Consider the following 24,504-nt stretch of genomic DNA (forward strand, 5'->3'; position numbering starts at 1 on the left):
ATGTACAATTTACACTGGCATTTTTAAGCTTACGAAACTAGTAAAATATTCATTTTTAAACAACACAACTTAAAAAATTCTCCATTATATGAAGAATATGAATTTTTTGTTCTCTACTTTTTTTATTTTAAGCAAACTCCACGCCACACATGGGGCTTCAACTCACAACCCTGAGATTAAGAGTCCATGCTCTACTGAGGGAGCCCACCAGGTGCCCCAACATTTAGAGTTTGAAAGCAAATCATCACCTGCAAAACAGATGAATTAATCAGAGAATAGTATATCACAATGTATTCGAGGAATTATACTTTAGCTTCATGTATTTTTTATCTCTGTGTATGCTGCTAAAAACAACCACAAGACAACTGATATTAAACGTATTTATTACCATTTTAGATGTTTATACACACTTTAATACGTATGTATTAAAATATTACAGAAACTACTATCACGGTGGTAGAAATCGTTTACTTGAAAATATTAACGTCCCACACATCAAAATGCAATATCCTCTAATGAACTACAAAATGCCTGAAGTATGTTAAAGAGATAAAACGGAGTTTATCATACCTTACAGCTTTATAAAGAGTTGCTAGCTAGCACAAAGATACTGGATTTATTTTACAATGAAAATGTGCTTTGATAGTTTGAAGGCTTGGACACAATGTAGGGCACTTTCCACAACACCCAAGAGATGCTTTGGGTAAAAAGTTAGAAATGTATAAAACACAACTATCAGAAAGATTTTTTTAAAAAGAATATTAGACAATCATCCTTTAAAAAAACATTTAATATCAATGTCTTCTATCCAAACAGACATGATTCAGATATTTTCAAATATTTTAAAAACACTTCCCGAAAAATTTCCAATACAGTAGCTTTCAGATGTTCCCTCAACACCAAGGTGCTCAGATGAAGTAAATCTTAGGAGAACTCACCACCACCAACAAGCATTTTTAAGCATACACTTACTCTTCTTACCACCTTAAGCTGAGAAGTGTGCAATCTTCCACAAATATTCACTGAGTTCAGCGAACAAACGTTCACAAATGTTCAGCTGAATAACAACAACTAAAATATCAAAGTATCCTTTGGAAGACTGTGGAAAATCAAGTGTCAATTTATATAAGTATTCATAAACACATGAAAATGTTCTAGTGTATCCTAAATGCCTCTGCCCTTTTGAGCTATACAAAGAAGTAATTAAAAGGATAAACTTCTGAGTAGTTCCATAAAATATGGACAATATTTAAAAATGAGAAGCAGTCTGAAAAGCTAAACATTAACTATACTGTCTTATTAAAGGGCATAGAGGAATTTAGTAATTAATAGTACCACATAATTGTTTTATACAGGTTCTGTTCTCAGGCCTGCTTTTTAAAATTAAGTCACTATGAAAAAAATCTTTTCTGTCTGTAATTATATTTAAATCAATTTGACTCTACCTTTTAAAGTCTATTAATTTAGCAAAGATAGCCAAAAGTTGATATTTGAGGAAAAGACTTTCAATGCAGGGTATGAACAACGAAAGATCATTAAAAAGATGGTAATGAGGGCGCCTGGATGGCTCAGTGGGTTAAAGCCTCTGCCTTTCGGCTCAGGTCATGATCCCAGGATCCTGGGATCAAGTCCCACATCGGGCTCTGTGCTCAGCAGGGAGCCTGCTTCCCTCTCTCTCTCTCTCTCTCTCTCTGCCTACTTGTGATCTCAGTCTGTCAAATAAATAAATAAAACCTTTAAAAAAAAAAAAAAGATGGTAATGAAAGCATTCTCCATAAAAATAAAGACACCTCAGGCAGGTCCACCTGTACTTCTAGTTTAGGGGAAAAACATGGTCAACCTTTTTAAAAAAATTATGTAATTTTAAACTTTGCACTAAGTCAGGGCCTTTTTTCCCACCAAGAGTCAGGCTTTAGTGTACTTGAAGGAAATTAAGTATATTGTAAAGATACTGGCTTCTAATAATATATAGACATATTGCTGTATGGTATCAATATATTGATATATAATCTAATAGAGGAGTAACAACAACACTGATCCTAAGTGGTAATTAAGCATCATCTTTCAAACTATTTCTGGTAGAAAAAACTTGGTTGCCCCTTTCCTCAAGCGAGAATACAATTTTCCTCGAAAACAAGATACAAAATTAGAAATTCTGAAAGGTTCTGTTTGTTAAACCTCCGAAAAATATGCAATCACCTTTTAAGTATAAAGCACTAAATACAGGGTCAACTGGGTGACTCGGTTGGTTAAGAGTTTGCCTTCAGCTTGGGTCATGATCCCAGGGTTCTGGGTTCGAGCCCCACATCGGGCTCCCTGCTCTGCAGGGAGTCTGCTCCTCTCTCTCCCACTCCCCCTGCTTGCATTCCCTCTCTTGTATTCCCTCTCTCGCTGTGTCTCTCTCTGTCAAATAAAAAAATGAAAAGAGCTAAATATAATTGTGCCTTGTCTAAAAGTGACACTGTTCATCAGAAATCTAGTGCTTCCTTTCTCTTCCCAAATCTTTGGAGATTTAATGTATCTTGAGAGGATCAACCAACAATGGAAATTTAGGCCAACTAGAAATGCTTATGGAAATTCAGCACCATTACTGAGGAAACATGCCTCTGAAGTATGAGGGTATAAAAAGAGCTTCATTCCAAAAGGAAAATCTATCATTACAAAGGAAGCAGTCAATCTCTTACGTTCAAATCATGAGGATTAGTGATCATTGGTTCCTCTGGAATGAGACTTTTGACTCCAGCATTTATATATATGTTTATTTGTGCTTTATAGTATGGCTATATGTGGCTCAAAAAACTTACTGGTATATAAAAAATAAAAAGGGATTAAAAAATCCAAATTCTATTAAAGACTAGTAAAGTTAAAGTAATATAAAATGTCAAGTTTCAATCTAGTAGTACTAAAAAAAAAAAAAAAGTACCTCTACATAGACTGTAGAGCATCAGTTCTCAACCTTTTTTCTGACACAATGAATCTACGACATATTCCAAAGAATAAACCCGTATTCTGACCAAGCTTTTCAAAAATGGGAAGGAAAATAAAATATTACGGAAACAGAGATGGGACGCAAAATCTTCATGGCAGATCAGCGCCAGTACCCGTGCTGGGTTATGGCAGAGAGCGCTGGTGCAGATGACCCCTGGCCGCCAGTTTCAGCCCTCACCTCTTTCTCTCACGCAAGAGTATTTTCCAGAGCCCGAGTGAGTCAGTAATGATGGAATACTAACCTGAAATTTTCTCTAATTCATCTTTAAAAAGTAAATCAATCACAAAACACAAATGCTTTGTATGAATAACAATGAGCTTGTGACACTTCCCCAAAAAAAACAGGAGAATAGTATTAGTGTGCTGGTTACCTGCTAACAATCCCTGTTCTAGGATGTTATGGAGGCTTTAGAAAATACAACCGTGTTCCTCAGAGTGCGGGACTTAGGTAAGGAATTTAAAACCTATAGTTGCGAAATTTATTAAGTTGATAATGAGGAAACGAATTCCGTCTACAGAAACCAGCCATCTTGGACATACCCAGTTCTCAGCCGGCAGCCTCTGCTGATCCCTGTCCTGTTTGTAAAATCTATACTGACCAAGGCTCTTTGAGATTACAAATAATCAGAAGGGGTGTGGCATCCAAGACCCGGTTCTTAAAGCTGATGTGAAGAGCAGAAGACTGGCTTGCAGAGGGGACCGTCTTAAGGCATCAAGGGAGCTGTAGGTCAGAATGAAGTAAATGCTACAAGAAACAAATGTCTGAAGATGCCAGAACTCCAGAGCAGGATAAACTGCCAGTGTATTAAACCAGGGCACTGCCATCTAAACCCCTTTCCCTGAGTTTTCAATTGGCTTGAAGTTCTATCCTAGGAGAAGATCTGATTATATGACAGAAGTCAAAGAGAAACCGGTTTTATTTTACTGTTATGTAAGACAGAGATTGGCAAAAAATTTTTTTTTACACAAAAGCCCAGATAGTAAATATTTTCAGTGTTTCTGGTCACATGATCTGGTCTTGGTCTCTGGTATTTTTTTCCCCCTAGGACTGTTTAAAAATGTAAAGATTATTTTTTAGCATGCTAGCCATATAAAAGCGGGTGCTTGCCAAATGAGGCCTTAGCTTGTAGTCCCTTGATACAGAAGAAAACCAAGTCTCAACTACTAACTCTCCTCCTTTTTTCAACTTTAAATAATGTCAGAATAGGAATCACAGGTTCAAAGGACTGTAAGGATGAGTGATGTAACTTTCCAAATGGGGAGCTCAAGGCTCAGGGGTCCCGAGTGACTTGCTTGTAACAGAGAGGTCAAACACTTATCTCTCTTTTATCTTCCACTTTTGGAATAAACTCAAATTTGAAGACTCCCTTTAAAATAAAGAGTACTAGAGCTTTACTATATTCACAGCTTAAAGTATTTGCTTTACCAGATACTTTTTTTTCACATTCTTTTATCATGTTCAAGAAATGTACCCTAAGAACCAAGAAAAACTTGAGATACCACGGGGCTTAAGGAGGCTTAGAATTCTGTCCCCTATACTCAGTAAACTGGACAGGCTGGCTTCTGAGTAGAAGCCTGAATAGGGCTGCTGGGTAGAGGTGTCCCCTTATATTGCATTAATATTCAAAGCAAACAGACTTTGCTCCTTTCTCGTTAAGTTCCTCTAGTACACACTGAGCTACTAAGCAAACACTTCACAGAAAGAGTCTAACCCTATCCATCTATTATTTTTTCCTATTACAGAAATATGGAATTAGGAATAGCACTTTAATGTCACTTCTCAGAGTTAATTAAACAAAAATTTTTCATTTTCCTTCAAATGGTAAAACCGAAGCTTATTCTTTGTACCTGAGTTATTAGTTGTTTCCCACAGCATTTCTGATTAAAACCTGCTTTCATTATCAACGAAAAGATTCTCTAAACTAAAGCAGATATAGTCAGATATTCAAAATGAACCTTCCCTAAATTTAGTACTTGAATTTTAAAACTATATCACAACCCTAGACCAAAGGAAAAAAATCTTTCATGGGTCAGTTCTGAATATAGTTTGAAATCCCTTGAATCTTTTAAAATACATTTATACAACAACTGAATTTATAAAATACTATCATTGATAAACCATGTATCATCCAGGTTGTTTAAGAAATGCCATCACAGGGGTGCCTGGCTGGCTCAGTCGGTGGAGTATGTGACTCTTGATCTCAGAGGGCTGAGTTCGAGCCCCACGTTGAGTGTAGAGATTACTTAAAATCTTAAAAAAAAGAAAGAAAGAAAGAAATGCCATCACATATCAACTCCTAAAAGACCACAACTGCATCAAACATAGATGTGTGAAAATCTTCATTTTATTTATTTAAATTAATTTTTTAAAATAAACTCTACGCCCAGTGTGGGGCTCAAACTCATGACCCTGAGATCAGGAGTCACATGCTCTACTGATTGAGCCAGCCAGGCACCCCTGAAAACTTTCATTTTAGGTATGAGGTCATGTGTTTTCTCTACATCATGTTTTCACGTTTCAGGTAAGAGGAATTTGAATCCCTTAACACTAAAAATTAAGGATGCCTTCCTCCATCATTAAAAAAGATTAAAGAAAAAAATCATTACTTCTCAGTGATCCATAAGTGGCTCTTAGATCTTCCTTTTATTCTACTGTATTTGAAAACCCTTCTTCTTGAAGTTTCAACTTGAAGTCCTCTTTGATTCTCTCTAGCAACTCTGGTTTAAAAATAATATCCAATGCAGTCATTGCCAGAGCCTTGGCGGTACGTAAGGTGTAAGACTGAGCTTCTTGTGAACCTAAAAAGTAGAGAAAATAAATGGGAAAACCTCATTATTTATTACAAATGACTGGTTTTCAGGTTAGTGCTTGATACCAAAACTGCCTCTCCAAATGCCCACCCCAATACAGTATTCTCTGAGGTCACATTAGATAATGAAGTACCAACAGGCTAAACCAAACAGGCAACTACTACCACAGAGCCTTCACGAACACGGTCACTTCTTTTTTTTTTCTTTAAAGATTTTATTTATTTATTTATTTGACAGAGAGAGATCACAAGCAGGCAGAGAGGCAGGCAGAGAGAGAGGAGGAGGAAGCAGGCTCCCTGCTAAGCAGAGAACCCGATGTGGGACTTGATCCCAGGACCCTGGATCATGACCTGAGCCGAAGGCAGAGACCCAACCCACTGAGCCACCCAGGCGCCTAACATGGTCACTTCTAATAACACTTACCTGCAGCTTCAGTGTATTGTTCTGTATGATTCAAGGCATCAGTTCCAATGTAAAAATATGGATGAATCCCAGGAACCACAAAAGTGACATTTCCAAAATCAGTAGATCCTTGGAAAGGTAAGACAAGCCATGAATTTCTAATTGTTAGTCCAATGACCACCAGACTATGGTGTTCTACAGCACCTTACATGATTTGCCACTCCTTTCCTGTTAGAAATTCTCTACTCCTTTGGCCTCCATGACTTGACTCTCTCCTGATTGTCTGGCTTTCTGTCTCCTCTAAATTGCTTCCTGTGCCTGTCTCCTAAGTGCTGGTCATTCCTAAGGAGTTATCTTTGGGTTCCTTCTCTGTGTACTTGTGGGACCCCAAAACTCCCATGTTTTTAATCACCTTTCAGATACTGACAACTACTCTATCTCCAATCTAGACATCTTCAGGAGGTTCTGGATTCAACAGGCTACTGAACAGCTCCCCTTAGAAGTCCCATAAGCACCTCAAAGTTAACATACTAATAATATATACCAACTTATCATACCCCAACCTGCTTTCTCTTGAACTCATCTCAATAAATGACATCAACCCCCATTTCTATGGCCAAGTCCTTTTAAGTCCACTTCATCAACATCTATTACTGTATTTTAGGAGAACATCTCTAACATGCAAACATATTAGTAATGATGCTTTTAAAAAGAACAAAATCTAAAATAACCCCCAATACACTTATAACTACTTAAATTCTAATAGTTACTTACTGAACAACTATTAGTAAACCACTGTAATAGTCACAACTCAAAAACTGGAATGCCCCCTTATAACCTGCTAGCCTGCGTACTGATGACTGACAATGAATCAAAATTCTAGTTCTCCTTTAAGTAGCTTACTCAAAAATTAGAACTCAGCAAACTTAAACACTAGAAGTATTTAGAATACAAAGGAAAAAGTATGCTGGCTATTTCTAAAAACAAATCTGCTCATTTAACACTTTATATTCACTGAAGAGTTCATTAGTTTCTTTCCCGTAACCATTAACTTTGTGAAAAATATTAAATGTTAAAAAACTATATATTAAGTATATTTTTAAAATGTTTTTTAAATGTTAAATATTAAAAACAAGAGCAATAACCTCCTATCTCCAAAGCTGCAAACAAAACCATTTAGCCAAAAATGGTATTTTCCTTCCTCAAACAGCACAATATAGTATATATGAAGGAACTTAATTACCTGAAGAGCCATTCAGCATTGCGTCTTCTGAAATAAATTCTATTCCCAGTTTTTTTCCATTTTCAATATAAGCTTTCCACAGGCTCTTATTGGGAAGAACATTGTAATAATCATGGGCTCCACCTTTTATTTCTACCTAATAAAAAATTATAAAACAAATTTTGAAATAAAAAACTCATTCACTATCTAATTTTCAAACCAGCAAGAGTTTTAAGGGCACACTTCCCCTTCCAGATATAAACTCTCTCAAATATTTTACCTTTAAAAAATATGTATTTTCTACAAGGAGACTTCCCTAGGATCCTATCTCCTTTATGTGATCTATGCACCAAACCACACAACGTCACCTCGCTCTACTGGCCAGTGAGTCTCAACTTCTGTAACTTCAGTAGGGTACGGGGGGAGCCCAAGAATCTCCATTTTAACCAGAACCTCCTAGTAATTCTGTTGCAGGTGGTCCAAAAACCAGGCACTGAGAAACACTGCTCTAGGCTGTAGCCTCTACAAGAAAAAATTAAGCTTTACTCATATCCAAAATACAAGCTGACACTGCCACTACTGCCTGAAAGGTTTAAAGGTACCCTGGGGCAAGGTTCACCATGAAGAAGGGTTGACTATGGTCTTCACTTATTATTTATTCATTTTTCAAAGTAATCTCTACACCCAATGTGGGGCTTGAACTCACAACCCCAAGATCAAGAGCTGCATGCTCTACCGACTGAGCCAGCCAGGCTCCCCCAGGCCTCACTTATTAATTTCAGTATTTCGGTGTATGAAGATTTACAAGCAGTTTATCGGTGGCCAGTTAAGAGGATTTACAGATTTTGTTTTGATTAAATCCAAATGGCTAACAGTTTCTCAAACTAAAGGTAATACCACTACCACTAGTAAAACCCAATTATAAAATGGTGGAGTGAACATTTCTTCTATTCTTAGCAATATCTAAGTTGGAAATAATGACAACCTTGGGGTGCCTGGGTGGCTCAGTGGGTTAGAGTCTCTGCCTTCAGCTCAGGTCGTGATCCCACGGTGCTGGGATAGAGCCCAGTATCGGGCTCTCTGCTCGCTGGGGAGCCTGCTTCCCTTCCTCTCTCTCTGCCTCTCTGCATATTTGTGATCTCTGTCAAATAAATAAAAATCTTTAAAAACAAAAAAACAAAACAGTTCCTCTTAAAAAAAAAAAAAATTAATGGGACGCCTGGGTGGCTCAGTTGGTTAAGCAGCTGCCTTCAGCTCAGGTCATGATCCCAGCGTCCTGGGATCGAGTCCCACATCGGGCTCCCTGCTCCCTCTGCCTCTGTCTGCCATTCTGTCTGCCTGTGCTCGCTCGCTCACTCTCTCCCTCTCTCTCTGATAAATAAATAAAATCTTTAAAAAAATATATATATTAAAAAAAAAAAGAAAACCTGGTCATATATTAAAAGTCAGCCAATATATAAAAAATTATTACGAGACTATCTAAAATACAGATTAAAATCTAGTAACAATACACCTCGTCCTAAAGGAATATTTCCCTTGTGATACTAGCTAATGATAACAGTTCATGCATTTATTCTATAAATATTTTTATTATAATTATAAATAAATAAGGGATGAATGATTAATTTTTTTCCTCTCTGGACATTTATGCTGCCTGAGAATCACTGCTACTGTGAGACACCATTCACTAGCTGAATAAATCACACATCTCCAGTCTAAGGAGAGCAGAACAAATAAATTAGTAAGGATGAGAGTTAGGCCCTAACTCTTAATAAAACACCTGATTTAATTCTCACAAGAACCTGAAGATAGATTATATGATCTCCATTTTTCAAGAGAAAACGGAGGCCTAAACAGATGAAATAGTAAGACAGTAATAATGTTTCCAAAAGTTACAAAATCAGTAGGTAAAAAGCACCTATTCCAGATCTTGGCTCTCTGACTGGACCCCGACTCCCTCCCAGGGCAAGGTGACATAATTCTCAAGCTTCTCATTCTACTGTATGCCCTGTATGATTAGTACATAAATGTCCCTGATTTCATGGAAATGAAACTTTCCTCACTAACTTCTGCATCTATTTTAACTTTCCAGGAAGCCGTAAGTATTTATATCATTGCTACACATACCTGTAATTTCGCCAAAAATAGCTTTTGCTGATTTTGCCCCAAAGTTCCCTTTATAGGACTATTTGAGTAATTCTAAAACATAACTGCCAAAAAGGGAGGCTATAACTTGCAAAAAAGCAGGGATTCGGTTCAGCCCTATGAAGAGTTATTCCAGGAACAGTGTAATAAAAGGACTGTGGTCCTTCCTATGTGGGCACTAAGTAAAATGAGTAAGAATTAAAGACCTTCATATCAGCTACTCAGTCAACTGATTTTACATACTCAAAACATTGCCAAATGAAAAAGGGGCAAGGTAGATTCTAATCTAACTTTAAAAAAAAAAGATTTATTTATTCATTTTAGAGAGCGACCTCAGGTGCATGTATACCTGTGAGGTGGGGGAGGGGCAGGGAGCATCTCAAGCAGACGCTGAGCTGAGTGCAGAGCCCCAGGGGGCTCAATCTCATGACCCTGAGATCATGACCTGAGCTGAAATCAAGAGTCTGACACGTAACCAAATGAGCCACTCAGGCGCCCCGGGTTCTAATCTAACTTGGTAATATTCTAACTAAACAACCCCAGCCCACATATATACCTCTGATTATAATTTAGATTAACTCTTAAAAGTTCTTACTGTACACCCAGTAGCCAAAGCTGCAGCTCTGAAGCAATCTTCTGCCTTTTTGGTCAAAACTGGAAGTTCTTTCATTGAGGGTGCACGGAAGTAATAGATTAATTCGGAATAAGAGGGAATGATATTGGGTTTTACACCACCATTTTTTATTATGCCTATAAAAAGAACCAAATTACTGAAATTGAGCTTGGAGACCATTTCTTTAGGTTAAAATATACCTATTAAGTTTTCAGCCAGTATGTACACGAAGAAAAACAATTTAAATTCACTAGCTTCACAGATTTACCAATCAAAGATTTTGACATGTTGTACAAAAGTTTCTATACACACAGTAAAGTATTACTTTCTAGCTAATAGGGAAAAAATTGTCTCTGTGTACTTTATTCTAAGGAATTTATATAATGCTAAGAAATTATGTTGCATGATTACAAAGCTATTAAAAACTTCTATAACTGTCCAGCTTTCTGAAAGAGAACTTTATTTTAGTAGGCTTCTTTACAGTTATATATTTTGAGAAACTTTTGACCTAAGGGGAAAAAAAAGTGGTATAAGCTTCTGTAATTACCCTTGTACTTCCAGAATCCAGTGGATATTTTAAATGGCATATAAATTATGGGAACATAATTTTTATGCCAGCAAGAAACCAAAGCAGGTCAAAAATCAATAAGCACTATTAACTGTCAAAACAAATGCATTATTTGGAAATACGACGAGAAGGAAGGTTTATCCATTCAAAGTAAAACTAGAATATACGTACAAAGTCTAAATTTATATGACCCGCTTTCAGAAATATTATTTCTACGTATTTCTCTTAAAAAAAAACTAAGAAAATTAGCAAAAGTGCAACTATAAACTAACTTCAGCCTACAACAAAATCAGGTAAAGAACAGATATTAAAGTATAACAATATCCCAAATCATAAGAAAATAAACTAAAAAATAAACTCGTACCTTCAAAATAGTATTTTATTACTGTTGTTACATTAAGGTAATACACATAATTTTATAAGATGTTACTCAGGATTAGCAGCACTTGACAAAATAAAACCAGTACCCCTAACTTTTTTTAAATTGAGGAAATGATCTGCTACCATTAAAAGACAGTGGGGATAACTGGAAAATCAAGATTCAACTTTCAAATACTCAGAGAAAGCATGTATGTCCTCACATAAAACCAATTATTTCTATCTCAAAATGACCATTCAATTTATGCATGAATACTCTTAACTGTCTTCTTACCCAATATTCACAAACATCCTAGGATCTGTCACATGAATTTCTGAAAATGTTTAAGAAGTTTGGAGTATTCAAGTGAAGTACATAAAATGTTTCCAATTTTTAAAACTCACACACTAATTACACTGCACAACTATATTAAGCACCATCTATCACACGCAACATTTGACATCCGTACCATGGACTCTCCAGGTTGGTTTCATTTGCTGTCTCAACACAGACAGATTGTTGTAGGCGAGAACGGCAGCATCCAAGGCATTCAATCCTTCCCAGGGATACGCAGCGGCATGGGAGGCTTTTCCATAGTACTTTACAGTCATGCTAGGAAATAAAACATCATTTGGAATTACTCTTTTCAAAATTGATAATTCTTTACATTCTTTTTATGTACTTCATTTGAATACTCCAGGTACTGTTATTAGAATTACCCAACAAGTATTCAGAATTCATTCAGACTGCTGGAATTTTCATTTGCAAATCATTTGTAGGAACAACATAACAATTTATGCACCTTAGTTATAGCTTACTGTCACGTAATACAGTGACTGACACGAAGATGGCATTCCTCCCAGAGGAGAGAAAAAGACATCTTTGCTCAGTCGACCTCCCGTACAAATTAAATCTGTATAAAATTCAAGTCAAACAAACATGCAATTCTGGATTAGATGCTGCAGTTACAAAAAAGGGGGCTCCTGTCTCCTTCTACACTGCCTTGTGGTAACTCTGTATCAAAGGTCTGCAAAGCTCAGCTAGTTCTGTCTTAAGGGTGGGAGAAGGTAAAGGAAAACAAACAGGGGAGAGACAGAGGCATTGGCAGAGATCTCTAACCTCTAAGGTTCTCCAGGCATGTCCTCCTATCCACTACCCCTAAAACCAAAGAGGAAAGATTCTTCCTACTGCCACAGCACCAGCTCCTGGGAATAAGAATGAAGATACCAGAACCATTAACATGGTCATCCCCTGGGGCGCCTGGGTGGCTCAGTGGGTTAAGCCGCTGCCTTCGGCTCAGGTCATGATCCCAGAGTTCTGGGATCGAGTCCCACATCAGGCTCTCTGCTCAGCAGGGAGCCTGCTTCCTCCTCTCTCTCTCTCTGCCTGCCTCTCTGCCTAATTCTGATCTGTCTGTCAAATAAATAAATAAAATCTTTAAAAAAAAAAAAAATGGTCATCCCCTGAAAACAAGGCCTGATAAGATGCTGAGATGTAAGATCACTGAGAACAAGTAAGAAACTCTGCCTGAATGGTTCAGTTATTAATCCTTAGCTACCACAGGGGAGAATATGTGGTTTTCCAGAAACAGCTGAGCAGTGGCTCCTTGAGACGGCCCACAAAGTGGACCATTAACTACTGTGATTCTAAGTTCTGGTGTACAAAATTCAAACCACTTCAATGATCCATGCTCCCAAGTACCAAAGAAGGGAGCTCTTCCACATAGAGAGAAATAAATAAAACATCACACCAGACAAATCAGCAAAGTATCTACTGGCAAATTCCACTAAAATCCACAGCTGGTTAATTTCTGTATACTCTCTCAGAAACATAATTCACCCTTTTTGCAAAGAACTCAAATTACAATCAATAAACTGGAGAAGTGTGCTTTCTTCCCAACTCTAATAAAGCTGCCTCTTACATACCTAGTCAGTTGCAAGGATAACCCCATATTAAAGGATATTTTCCAGAAAACAGATTGCTCAGTTTAAAGTAGAATAAGTGTTAGGACGCCTGGGTGGCTCCATCTGTTAAGCGTCCAACTCCTGGTTTAGGTTCTGGTCATGATCTCACTCATAGGATCCAGCTCCACTTCGAGCTTTGCGCTCAGTGTGAAGTCAGATTCTTTCTGCCTCTCCCTGTGCCCCTTCCCACTTGTACTCTCTCTCGCTCAAATAAATCAAGCTTTAAAAAAAGGATATGTCAGTGGCTCAGTGGGTTAAAGCCTCTGCTTTCGGCTCAGGTCATGATCCCGGGGGTCCTGGGATCAAGCCCCGCATCGGGCTCTCTGCTCAGCGGGGAGCCTGCTTCCTCCTCTCTCTCTCTGCCTGCGTCTCTGCCTAATTCTGATCTGTCTGTCAAATAAATAAATAAAATCTTAAAAAAAAAAGGATATGTGTCAACACATTCTGTTTGCTATTTCGATGCTTTTCAGGTACTACTTTAACAGTCCTATTATGAATACCATATTCAATCTCAATTAGAGGAGAATTACAAAATGTTATTCAAGGGAAATCAAGTAAGGCATCACATCATCACTTTTCAATTCACTTTTTAAATGCATAAATATGGAGGGGGTTTCTTAAAAAATTTCTTAAAGATTTTATTTATCCATTTGTCAGAGAGACAGAGAAAGCACACAAGGGAGAGCACAAGCAGGGGGAGGGGCAGAGGGAGAAGCAGACTCCCAGCCAAGCAAGGAGCTTGACATGGGGACTTGATCCCAGGACCGTGGAATCATGACCTGAGCCGAAGGCAGAAGCTTAACCAACTGAGCCACCCAGGTGTCCCTAAATATGGAGTTTTAGTCTCCAGCTAGGACATGCAAACATCTTAACACTCTGTTTTCCACAAGTTGTTTCAACTTGATCACTCACTCATGTTCCGCCACATCGGGTAGGTAAGCAGCATTCTCTTGGGATGGGTGGGCCATGAAAACAACATCAAGATTTTTAAAAGCCCCTGCTTCAATTAAGTCAATTTTGCCACCACCATCTTCTTCTGCAGGGGTTCCCAGGACAATTACCTAGAAGGAGATACCTGTGTCAGAGCAAAAAAAAACAACAAAAAACCTCGGAGGAAAATATCAAATTGATTCCCTTGCATATGTATTCACAACCTACACTCAAACTATGTGGAGGGAGGTTTTGTTCTCTGATACTTCAATAATGCAGGGGGAATAAATCTATGGTGTTAAATTAACCACAAATTCTAATTTACATTATTATACTAATTACATGCCAAGTATGCACTAAAGCTACAAAAGGAAATTTTTCCTAATTTTATAACTCAATTTTATACAACTAATGGCAAAGATGAAAAAAAGATAAATACTATCTACTGAGCTCCTCCAAATTCTTTAGGACTTGTCTCTTAAGGCTTCTTCTTGATTAAGTCTTTTAGTAATATATATAATTATTCATATACCTTTTTATTATTATATTTTTATTTCATTATTATAATTATTCATAAACTGGTAAAGAACTTTCTGATTACTTACTAGGTATCCTCACAACAACCCTGTGAGGTAGGCGAGTGATGTATGCCATCATTTCAGGGATGATAGTTTTGAGGCAAGGAGGGAAGTGTTTTGCCCCAAAACACAGAGCAAGTCTCCAGGCATAGCAGGGATTAGATGTCCTGATATCAGGCCTGAACTCTGGTTCCTTACTGAGATACCTCATTAAAATGTCTTAACTCATTAAACTTTTATGAAGAGCATTAAATAAACCTTAATGCCACAGTTAGAAACAGCCAACTATTACACAAACTTACTAATTCGATTCCACCAGTTCAACCAGGCAGACTTACTGGTCACCAAACACCTAATTAAACAAAAGAGAACTTTACAGAATAAACATTTTACTTTGATATTTAAGCTTAACTTCGTCAAACAATTTTTAAAAACAAAGAAAAATTATCTGTAAACAACTAATACACTTTCAAGGTCATGTATAGGAAATACAACGAAATGGGCTGGAAAAAGTCTTGGCTTGTTAAGGGACTCAACATAAACTCCACTTTCACAGAGGAAAGATAACCTTGCTAAAACTATGCATTACCCTTCAAAAGTGTACATTTCCCAAAGCTGAACCTTGTTTGTTAGTCTATAAAGCACTTAAACTCTTAAATTAACCTACTTGTTACTCCGAACCCTTGACTCCTTAAATCTGATGACTTCTCAAGTTACATTTTGCTGACTTATCAAGTTACATTTTGCTGACTTCCGGAATCTTGCATAAACCTCCTTAAAGTTAGATCTCTTCAGTGTTTCATGCAATGCCAAAGGACACGCCCCCCACCCCCACCCAACTAAACAAAAACCTACCCAGCTGCAAAATCAAGCCCCCAGAAGCAGAAAAGAGAAGGCAGCTAAAGAGAATAAGCCACAAAAAATGAAACAGTTAAGATAAAAGAAAAGTTACTGACACTGGAAAAAAATGGGCTACAGAATATGAAAAGAAAACCTCGGTCTTGCCCTTAAGCCGAATGGAGACGACTGTATCTTAGCTCACAGAATGAAGGATATACCATCTGAAAAAACACAGTAACACAAGATTAAACTCGCCCTATAATAGACATAAACGGCATTTCCCCCACTTAAAGGAGAAATATCTTAAAATCATGAAATATTAAAATTTAAGGATGAACTCACCCGAGTAGTAAATGTTCATTCACTTCCCCACTCTTTGTGGGGAGGTTTGGTAGTTCTAATGATTGAAAACTTCCTATCCAAATACCAATGATTCGACTCACAACAGCTCCTATGACTGCCACGAACAAAGGATGTTTTGGAGCCTAAGAAAGGGAGACTATAGGTTTCCCTACAATAAGTACTTCCTTCCAGAGATTGCACAACCTTGTCAGCAAATTGCGGTTACCTCTGTTTCCAAAAATAAATCACAGCGACAACCAGGCTCGGTTCTAAGTTCTCTCCTTAGGGGAGTCTACTCAATCGTTTACAACTACATAAGAGAAAACAAAACAAAAATCTGAAAAATGTCGCTGGGCCGACAACCTGAGAACGACTGACTTTTATCCAAGAGTTCTGCCTTCTGGCAAAGGCGAGGCCGGGACACCGCGGGAACGGGTGCGCACGGGAAGCGCCGGGGCCTGCGATCCCCGGGTCCCGCCCGGCCTGGGCAGAGACGCTGGAAGTCCCGAGCCAGGGCCCCACCTCACCTTCACCGGCGGAGGCGGTCCGGGGAGGCTCTCCAGAGCCCCCTTCACTCCCAGTGCGGCCGCCGCCCCGACCTCGGCGATCAGGTTGTGGCCGCAGGCGTGCCCGATGCCGGGCAGCGCGTCGTACTCGCAGAGGAAGCCCAGCTGCAGCGGCCGCGGCGTCGCGCCGGCCCCCGGCGACCCCCACTCGGCGCGGAAGGCCGTGGCCAGGTGGTAGTGCGGCTGCACCGTCCACGAGGCGACCGGAGGCTCGCACTCGAAGAAGCGGGTCAGCACGCCGTGGGCCCGGTGCTCCTCGTAGGCCAGCTCGGGCTCGCTCCAGATCGCGCGGCTCAGAGCCCCCAGGCGCTCGGCCGCCTCGTCAATGCGCTCCGCGGCGCGCAGCTTCAGCAGCTCCAGCTCGGAGACGCCTGCGCGGGCGCCCCCGTCCACCGGCCGCTCCTCTCCGGGTCTCATCGTGCCCACCGCCGGTGACCTGAGAGCACGCCGCTAGACTCTCCGCTCGCTTGCTCCCTCCTAGCTGCCCACCGCTGGCCCGCACGCCCAGGCGTCCGGGAGTATCCTACCTGAGCGCGCCAGTCAGCCCAGCAGCTCCCGCGAGCACCGCCCCGGAGCCCCGGGGCCCCGCCTCCAGCGCCTCGCCGGGTACAAGATCCGCCCCTTCTGCACCCCTTCGGCGAAGGCTCCAGGCCGCTGGAGGGGGTGGGGAATGAGGAGTGCTCCCAGCGGAGGGCACTGGAAAGTGGCGGTGTAGAGGGACTCGTCTCTCTTCCGTCTCCTTGACTGTGCTTACAACTGAACTGTGCTTTAAGGTCATTATCACTTTTCTGCTGCTGCTTATTTCCCACAGCAGCAGAATGAGGACGGTTTTATTGGTTAATTGGCGTCAGGCACAGGACCAAGTGGAACATGATCCTTGAAAAACGCCACTTTCCTTTCTAGAACAGTAATGAAAACTTATACAAGCTTTTTAGTTCATAAAACTAGATGTCAGTATAAAAGTGCTATACGGAGAACACTGCTCTATAGACTCCATGTTCTTAAAGTGTACTGTGCTGTCCTCACTTTCTTCTTCATGAGGCTGCTGTATTCTATTAAAAGGTGCAACTACTCGGGGTGCCTGGGTGGCTCAGTGGGTTAAGCCAATGCCTTCACCTCGGGTCATGCTCCCAGGGTCCTGGGATCGAGCCCTACATGGAGCCCTACATGGAGCCCTACATGGAGCCCTACATGGAGCCCTACATGGAGCCCTACATGGAGCCCTACATGGAGCTCACAGCGGGCTCTTTCCTCAGCGGGGAGCCTGCTTCCTCCTCTCTCTCTCTCTGCCTGCTTGTCATCTCTGTTGTTGCCAACAACAACAACAACAACAAGAAAAAAGCTGCAACTACTCTGTGACTTTTCTCCTAAGAGTGACACTCGTGTCTAGAACAGCACCTGGAGTACAGTAAGGACTGAATATGTATTCGCTACTATAGTCTATTTGAGTAGAGTAGAACTAAGAATTTAAAATGACGATATTTTTTTTAAAGCCCATACTGAAGAGTTAATAAAAAGATTTATGGTCGGGGCTCAGTGGATTAAGCCGCTGCCTTCGGCTCAGGTCATGATCTTAGGGTCCTGGGATCGAGTCCCGCATCGGGCTCTCTGCTCAGCAGGGAGCCTGCTTCCCTCTCTCTCTTTCTCTGGCTGCCTCTCTGTCTACTTTTGATTTCTCTCTGTCAAATAAATAAATAAATCTTTACCCAAAAAAAAAAAAAGATTTATGGTCGTAAATATTCATACCATTTTGTTGACTTAGGTGTTTGATTTGAACAGTAACAGCTATGAAAGAGAACATATAGCCGGTTTCATTTGTAACTGTAACTGATGGCGAACTCGACTAACAGGATGTGTGCAGCTGCTGTGCGCAATGTAACTGGGTTGTAAATTACCCCAGCAAAGAAATTCAAGATGCTGTGCTCTTGTTTTCTTCCAGAATTAAGCACAAAGTCTGAGGGAAAAAAACAAACTGCTGTTGATGCTATTCTAAGGTGTTTTGTGTATTGAAAGCTTCTATCGGCTTTTCATACTCCACCATCCTTTCCCCTTAATTTGTCACAGTTAGGTTAAATGGGACACGATATATTCATGTAATTAGAAAAATGCATTTTTTAAAGATTTAATCTGTTCTAGAGAAGTGTGGTTTTTGAAAATAAGTCTAATGGAAGCTGGGTACATGAAGACTTTCTGTTACTGTTGTAACTGTTCCATGTGCTAACAATCCCAGAGCAAATGTCATATTTGAACTCAGAAAAATACTGTCATTCTCCTTGACACCCTAACTAAATCTCAGCCTGAAGGTGACAAATGTGGTAGTAAATTCCTGGGCCCCCTTATCTATACTAAGTAAATCATACCCTTGTATATTTCTGATAAAAATTCCACCTTTATTTATACAATACAATGTTATTGCTTTATGTGAGCAAAACCAATATGGGATGTTTGTAGAGCACTTACCCCGTGGCAAGGACTTAACATGTACCGAGTGTTTTCCATGTACTAACTTATTTAATCCTCATAACAACTTAGGAGGTTGCTAATGTCATTACTTATCTTTACAGATGCAGTGTCCAAGATGATACAGCTGGTAAATAGTGGACCCAGGATGGAACAGAAGCTAGTCTGGTTCCCTGTGGCTTGCTTTCAGCCACCATGCTTTATTGCTTATGTAGCAGACATCCAAATTCATAAATGCATCGGTAACGTGTCTATTTCCATCAGAACCCATTAACAATCACTTATTTTGAATAAATATACTACAGCAACTCTGCCTGTTGACATAAGTAGAACCCATGTTTGCTGGTTCTTACCAGACAGCTATAAACAGCAACAGAGAAGGCATACATATAAATTTTATATTTAAGCTGTTCATATGGCTTATCATGAATGAACAAAGCTGTCACTTAAGGTAGAAGAAAGATAGATTCATTTCAAGTTGTTCTGTTTGCCTGCACATACATGCTATTTATCTCAGGTTTCCTTTGTGGGTGTCCTATATTTCTCACTCATGGTGCTTGTACCCTTTTATTTAATAAATGATGATAATTTGTTGAATGCGTATCTTCCCCAGTAGTGCTGGGGGGAAAAGGAATAAAAAGTGCTAAAATGATTTCATCCATAGAGAGTGCAGATATTTCACCAAAAACTAAATACAACTTCGAGTAAAAACTTAAAAATTAATTTAAAAAAGAATTATTTGCAAAAGTGCATAGGATTCTTGCTGACTCTCTTCTCATTTTAACAATATTTGGAATCTGAACATTCCTCTTCTCTGGAACCAACCATGGCCCTGGCTGATTGGGGCTACCACTGGCAGCGTGTGGAATAGGCAAACTACAGTGCTGCTCTAGAATGTTCGTTGCTCACATCGCCCCAACCACCTCCTTCTGTTCCCCCACTTCAAATAATTATAAGCATCTCCAGAGAACCCTCTAGTTGATATAAACCTGCAACTTGAACTAGATTGTGTATTAAGAAATCACTTCTGAGCTAAGATGTTGGAAAAACTGACAGCCATTTGGCAGAAAGCGGTGAGCTAAGAATTCAGCAGAAAAGGTGAATTTTGATTGAAGGTAAAGAACACAGAGGAACCGTGTACACATTGCTAAAGAAATAAACCTTTATCCCGACACTGGGTAACTACTGGATGTTAGGCAGCAGGGGAGAGGTCAGACTGGATTTTTGTTCTGGAAGAACAATTGAGGAGCATGTGGAAGGTAAATTGGAAACCGGCTTCGGTCTGACACAAGCTAACCTGTTCCTGCCATGTCCGGGGATTCCGGAAGCATTCCACAGGCAGAAGGCTTATGGATGGTGAAGTCATTAAAAGACATAGGGGTAACATGAGCATGAGGGACAACCCGATAGATATGGGTTAGACGTGTCAAGAGAAGGTGAAGTGTGCCCCCCCCCCCCCCGGCCAGGAGACTAGCAACAGCACTAAGGAAAGTGCATTTCTATGCATCTGCTATGCATAATGGTTATAACCAGAGGAGAATCAGACTATCCAGGGAGTGAATGACTAGGGAGCGAAAAAATGAAGCGGAGGAGGAAATTCTGGGAAAAAAAACAAAGGGAAGAAGCACAAATGTCTGGCAGAATCTTGCTTCTGTTGGATAAGGCTCTATTACAACTTGTTTTTAAGTTCTGTGTACATTTCTTCAAATGGCCCACGAGGTCAAGGCAGCTATTTCAGAACCCAGAACATCCTGGTACATACAGTTATTTGAGGCTCCCTTTGGCTTCCATCTCTCCTGGCAGTGAGATTAGCTGCTCTGCTGACCATGACCGTTCCTGGAAATGAGGACAGTGAGGTTCCCAGAGGAGGCTTCTCCTTTGCCCCAATTCCCTAGGGCATGTGTATTCCAACACTGGGAGACGTGGCCTGGCTTGTGCTAGATGAGAAGACTTCTCTCCTAAGGTTATGGTGCAGAAAAATGGAGAGAATTTTTATTGCTCCCCTACCCTCATTGGTAAAACATTTAGTAGAGCTTGGACCCAACTCAGTGCTTGAGGGTCCTTCTCAAGATTCCTCTCTCCAGCCATGTGTGTAAGTTGGCCATGTGCATACCATGGTTAGTAATTACCTATTTTAAAGATTCACTTCTCAAACATCTTGGTCATCTTGGTGTTCATTATTTTAAAGTCACTAGCAGGAATGGATGGTGAAAATGGTCATAGAGCACTTAAAATATTCAAGATGTTTTATAAAAGATGTGGTAATGAAGAGTCATTACTAAATAAAAACTGTGTGGTCTAAGTATTAATAAATAATATCTAGCAATTAGAACATGCTGGTAGATGAAGCAGGCAGAAGACTAAACATTTCCAATAAAACAGATTAAGAAAAAACAATTACAATGTTCCCAAAGGTATTCTGCATAAAACCCCTTTGCCTTTCTGTTTTGCTACAAGGTGTGAGACCAAAATAAGAAAAGAAGAGACCCTGGAGGAAAACTTTGGCTGATCAGAAAAAAAAATAGGAAAGCCAAGTTATGTCTTTCTTACTAGTTAATATTTCAGAGTATTGACTGTTTGTTAACAGGGCACCAAATAAGCCTCTGACAATCGGTCAAGTTGAAACCAGAGCAAAACTAGAAGATTCAATGGCTGGACAGAGGGGGTCAGAGGTACAAAGTTAGGCAAAGGGTAGTTTCAATTATGCAAGATGACTAAATCATAAAGATCTACTATACATCATCATGCCAACAGCTAACAATATTAAAACTTTGCTAAGAAAATAGAACTCATGTTAAGTATTCTTATCACACATACACACAAATAATCAAGAGGGCAGGAGGAAACTTTTGAAGGTGATGGATATGTTTATGCAATAGAGTGTGTGATTTCATGGGTATATACTTATATCCAAAATCATCAAGTTGGGGTGCCTGGCTCCGTGGGTTAAAGCCTCTGCTTTTGGCTCAGGTCATGATCCCCGGGTTCTGGGATCGCCTGCATAGGGCTTTCCACCCAGTGGGGAGCCTGCTTCCTCCTCTTTCTTTGCCTGTTTCTCTGCCTACTTGTGATTTCCATCTGTCAAATAAATAAGTAAAATCTTTTTTAAAAAATCATCAAGTTATATATATTAAATATGTACAGCATTTTGTCTGTCAACCATACTTTAATAAAATGGTTTATTTAAAAAGAAAAGGAAATGCTTGCAAGAATCTGAAAACCTTCAAAAAGTTGCACAGGTTTCTCCCATAGTCTGGTGCTTTCCAAGTTAAAAGGTTTTGTGGGACTCTAATCAACTCTAGGAATAGTTCCTAGCTTAGCTTAAGTGATGGACTAATTTAAATATTAGTGGCTATGGCAACAAATTGTGGTTAATTTTACATTTTTAAAACATGCCCCTAAATTGGGTATCTTGTGCTAATACAGCAATAAGGGACAGGGATCTCGTCCCGGCCCTGACACTGTATCCTCGGGCAGCCCAGGTTCTCACCTATGAAATGAAATTGGACTCAGTTATGTGTAAGACCCACTCTAGAATAAAGATAGCTCAAGGATCCCAACTTCTAATCATCCTGCTTATCTGCTTCAATAAAATAATTTACTTTTAAAGCACAGTTTGGTAGTAAGACATGATTTCCACTTTGCTTTAGTTGATCACAGAGCGAGAGAAGAAAGGATGTAGTATACTCTAGATTCTGGTTGTTTCTTCCCAGTCCCATTTTCTTTTGCTCTTCTATTTTCTTTTTAAATGTCCCATTCCTTATCTCTGATTTTTTTTAAAAGATTTTATTTACTTATTTGACAGACAGAACACAAGTAGGCAGGGAGGCAGACAGAGGGAGAGAGAGACACAGGGTCTCTGCTGAGCAGGGAGCCCAACGCTGGGCTCCATGCCAGGACCGTGGGATCATGACCTGAGCAGAAGGCAAATGCTTAACCGACTGAGCCACCCAGGTGCCCCTTTATTTCTTATTTTTTTTATTATTATTTTTTTAATTTTTTATTTTTTATAAACATATATTTTTATCCCCAGGGGTACAGGTCTGTGAATCACCAGGTTTACACACTTCACAGCACTCACCAAAGCACATACCCTCTCCAATGTCCATAATCCCACCTCCTTCTCCCAACCTCCCTCCCCCCAGCAACCCTCAGTTTGTTTTGTGAGATTAAGAGTCACTTATGGTTTGTCTCCCTCCCAATTCCATCTTGTTTCATTGATTCTTCTTCTACCCACTTAAGCCCCCATGTTGCATCACCACTTCCTCATATCAGGGAGATCATATGATAGTTGTCTTTCTCTGCTTGACTTATTTCGCTAAGCATGATACGCTCTAGTTCCATCCATGTTGTTGCAAATGGCAAGATTTCATTTCTTTTGATGGCTGCATAGTATTCCATTGTGTATATATACCACATCTTCTTGATCCATTCATCTGCTGATGGACATCTAGGTTCTTTCCATAGTTTGGCTATTGTGGACATTGCTGCTATAAACATTCGGGTGCACGTGCCCCTTTGGATCACTACGTTTGTATCTTTAGGGTAAATACCCAGTAGTGCTATTGCTGGGTCATAGGGCAGTTCTATTTTCAACATTTTGAGGAACCTCCATGCTGTTTTCCAGAGTGGCTGCACCAGCTTGCATTCCCACCAACAGTGTAGGAGGGTTCCCCTTTCTCTGCATCCTCGCCAGCATCTGTCATTTCCTGACTTGTTGATTTTAGCCATTCTGACTGGTGTGAGGTGATACCTCATTGTGGTTTTGATTTGTATTTCCCTGATGCCCAGTGATGTGGAGCACTTTTTCATGTGTCTGTTGGCCATCTGGATGTCATCTTTGCAGAAAAGTCTGTTCATGTCCTCTGCCCATTTCTTGATTGGATTATTTGTTCTTTGGGTGTTGAGTTTGCTAAGTTCTTTATAGATTTTGGACACTAGTCCTTTATCTGATATGCCGTTTGCAAATATCTTCTCCCATTCTGTCAGTTGTCTTTTGATTTTATTAACTGTTTCCTTTGCTGTGCAAAAGCTTTTGATCTTGATGAAATCCCAATAGTTCATTTTTGCCCTTGCTTCCCTTGCCTTTGGCGATGTTCCTAGGAAGATGTTGCTGCAGCTGAGGTCGAAGAGGTTGCTGCCTGTGTTCTCCTTAAGGATTTTGATGGATTCCTTTTGCACATTGAGGTCCTTCATCCATTTTGAGTCTCTTTTCGTGTGTGGTGTAAGGAAATGGTCCAATTTCATTTTTCTGCATGTGGCTGTCCAATTTCCCAGCACCATTTATTGAAGAGGCCGTCTTTTTTCCATTGGACATTCTTTCCTGCTTTGTCGAAGATGAGCTGACCATAGAGTTGAGGGTCTATTTCTGGGCTCTCTATTCTGTTCCATTGATCTATGTGTCTGTTTTTGTGCCAGTACCATGCTGTCTTGATGATGACAGCTTTGTAATAGAGCCTGATGTCCGGAATTGTGATGCCACCAACTTTGGCTTTCTTTTTCAATATCCCTTTGGCTATTCGAGGTCTTTTCTGGTTCCATATAAATTTTAGAATTATTTGTTCCATTTCTTTGAAAAAGATGGATGGCACTTTGATAGGAGTTGCATTAAACATGTATATTGCTTTAGGTAGCATAGACATTTTCACAATATTTATTCTTCCAATCCAGGAGCATGGAACATTTTTCCATTTCTTTGTGTCTTCCTCAATTTCTTT

At 39.7% G+C, this 24,504-nt stretch overlaps 1 protein-coding gene across 1 annotated transcript; it reads right to left on the reverse strand.

Annotated features, from left to right (window-relative positions):
- Nucleotides 1–366: 366 nt before the first annotated feature.
- Nucleotides 367–16,921, reverse strand: PM20D2 (peptidase M20 domain containing 2). The gene is made up of 8 exons (XM_004766919.3): nt 16,289–16,921; nt 13,984–14,132; nt 11,577–11,719; nt 10,164–10,318; nt 7,445–7,580; nt 6,223–6,330; nt 5,596–5,787; nt 367–5,239 (listed from the first exon to the last, which is right to left on the reverse strand). Exons 1-7 carry the CDS (start codon nt 16,742–16,744, stop codon nt 5,633–5,635), a joined length of 1,302 nt encoding a protein of 433 aa, XP_004766976.1. The 5' UTR covers nt 16,745–16,921; the 3' UTR covers nt 367–5,239; nt 5,596–5,632.
- Nucleotides 16,922–24,504: the final 7,583 nt, after the last annotated feature.

This window comes from Mustela putorius, unplaced genomic scaffold (genome assembly GCF_011764305.1).
Source record: "Mustela putorius furo isolate JIRA1106 unplaced genomic scaffold, ASM1176430v1.1 tig00000166_pilon_pilon_pilon, whole genome shotgun sequence".
NCBI classification, from domain to species: domain Eukaryota; kingdom Metazoa; phylum Chordata; class Mammalia; order Carnivora; family Mustelidae; genus Mustela; species Mustela putorius.

Excerpts from the sequence above, each read along its gene's own strand:
- PM20D2 (XM_004766919.3), bottom strand. The coding sequence starts at position 16,744 with ATGAGACCCGGAGAGGAGCGGCCGGTGGACGGGGGCGCCCGCGCAGGC. Across the intron at positions 14,133-16,288 it reads GACCGCCTCCGCCGGTGAAG|GTAATTGTCCTGGGAACCCC; the intron begins GTGAGGTGGGGC and ends ATCTCCTTCTAG. Across the intron at positions 11,720-13,983 it reads CCCGATGTGGCGGAACATGA|CATGACTGTAAAGTACTATG; the intron begins GTGAGTGATCAA and ends TTTATTTCCTAG.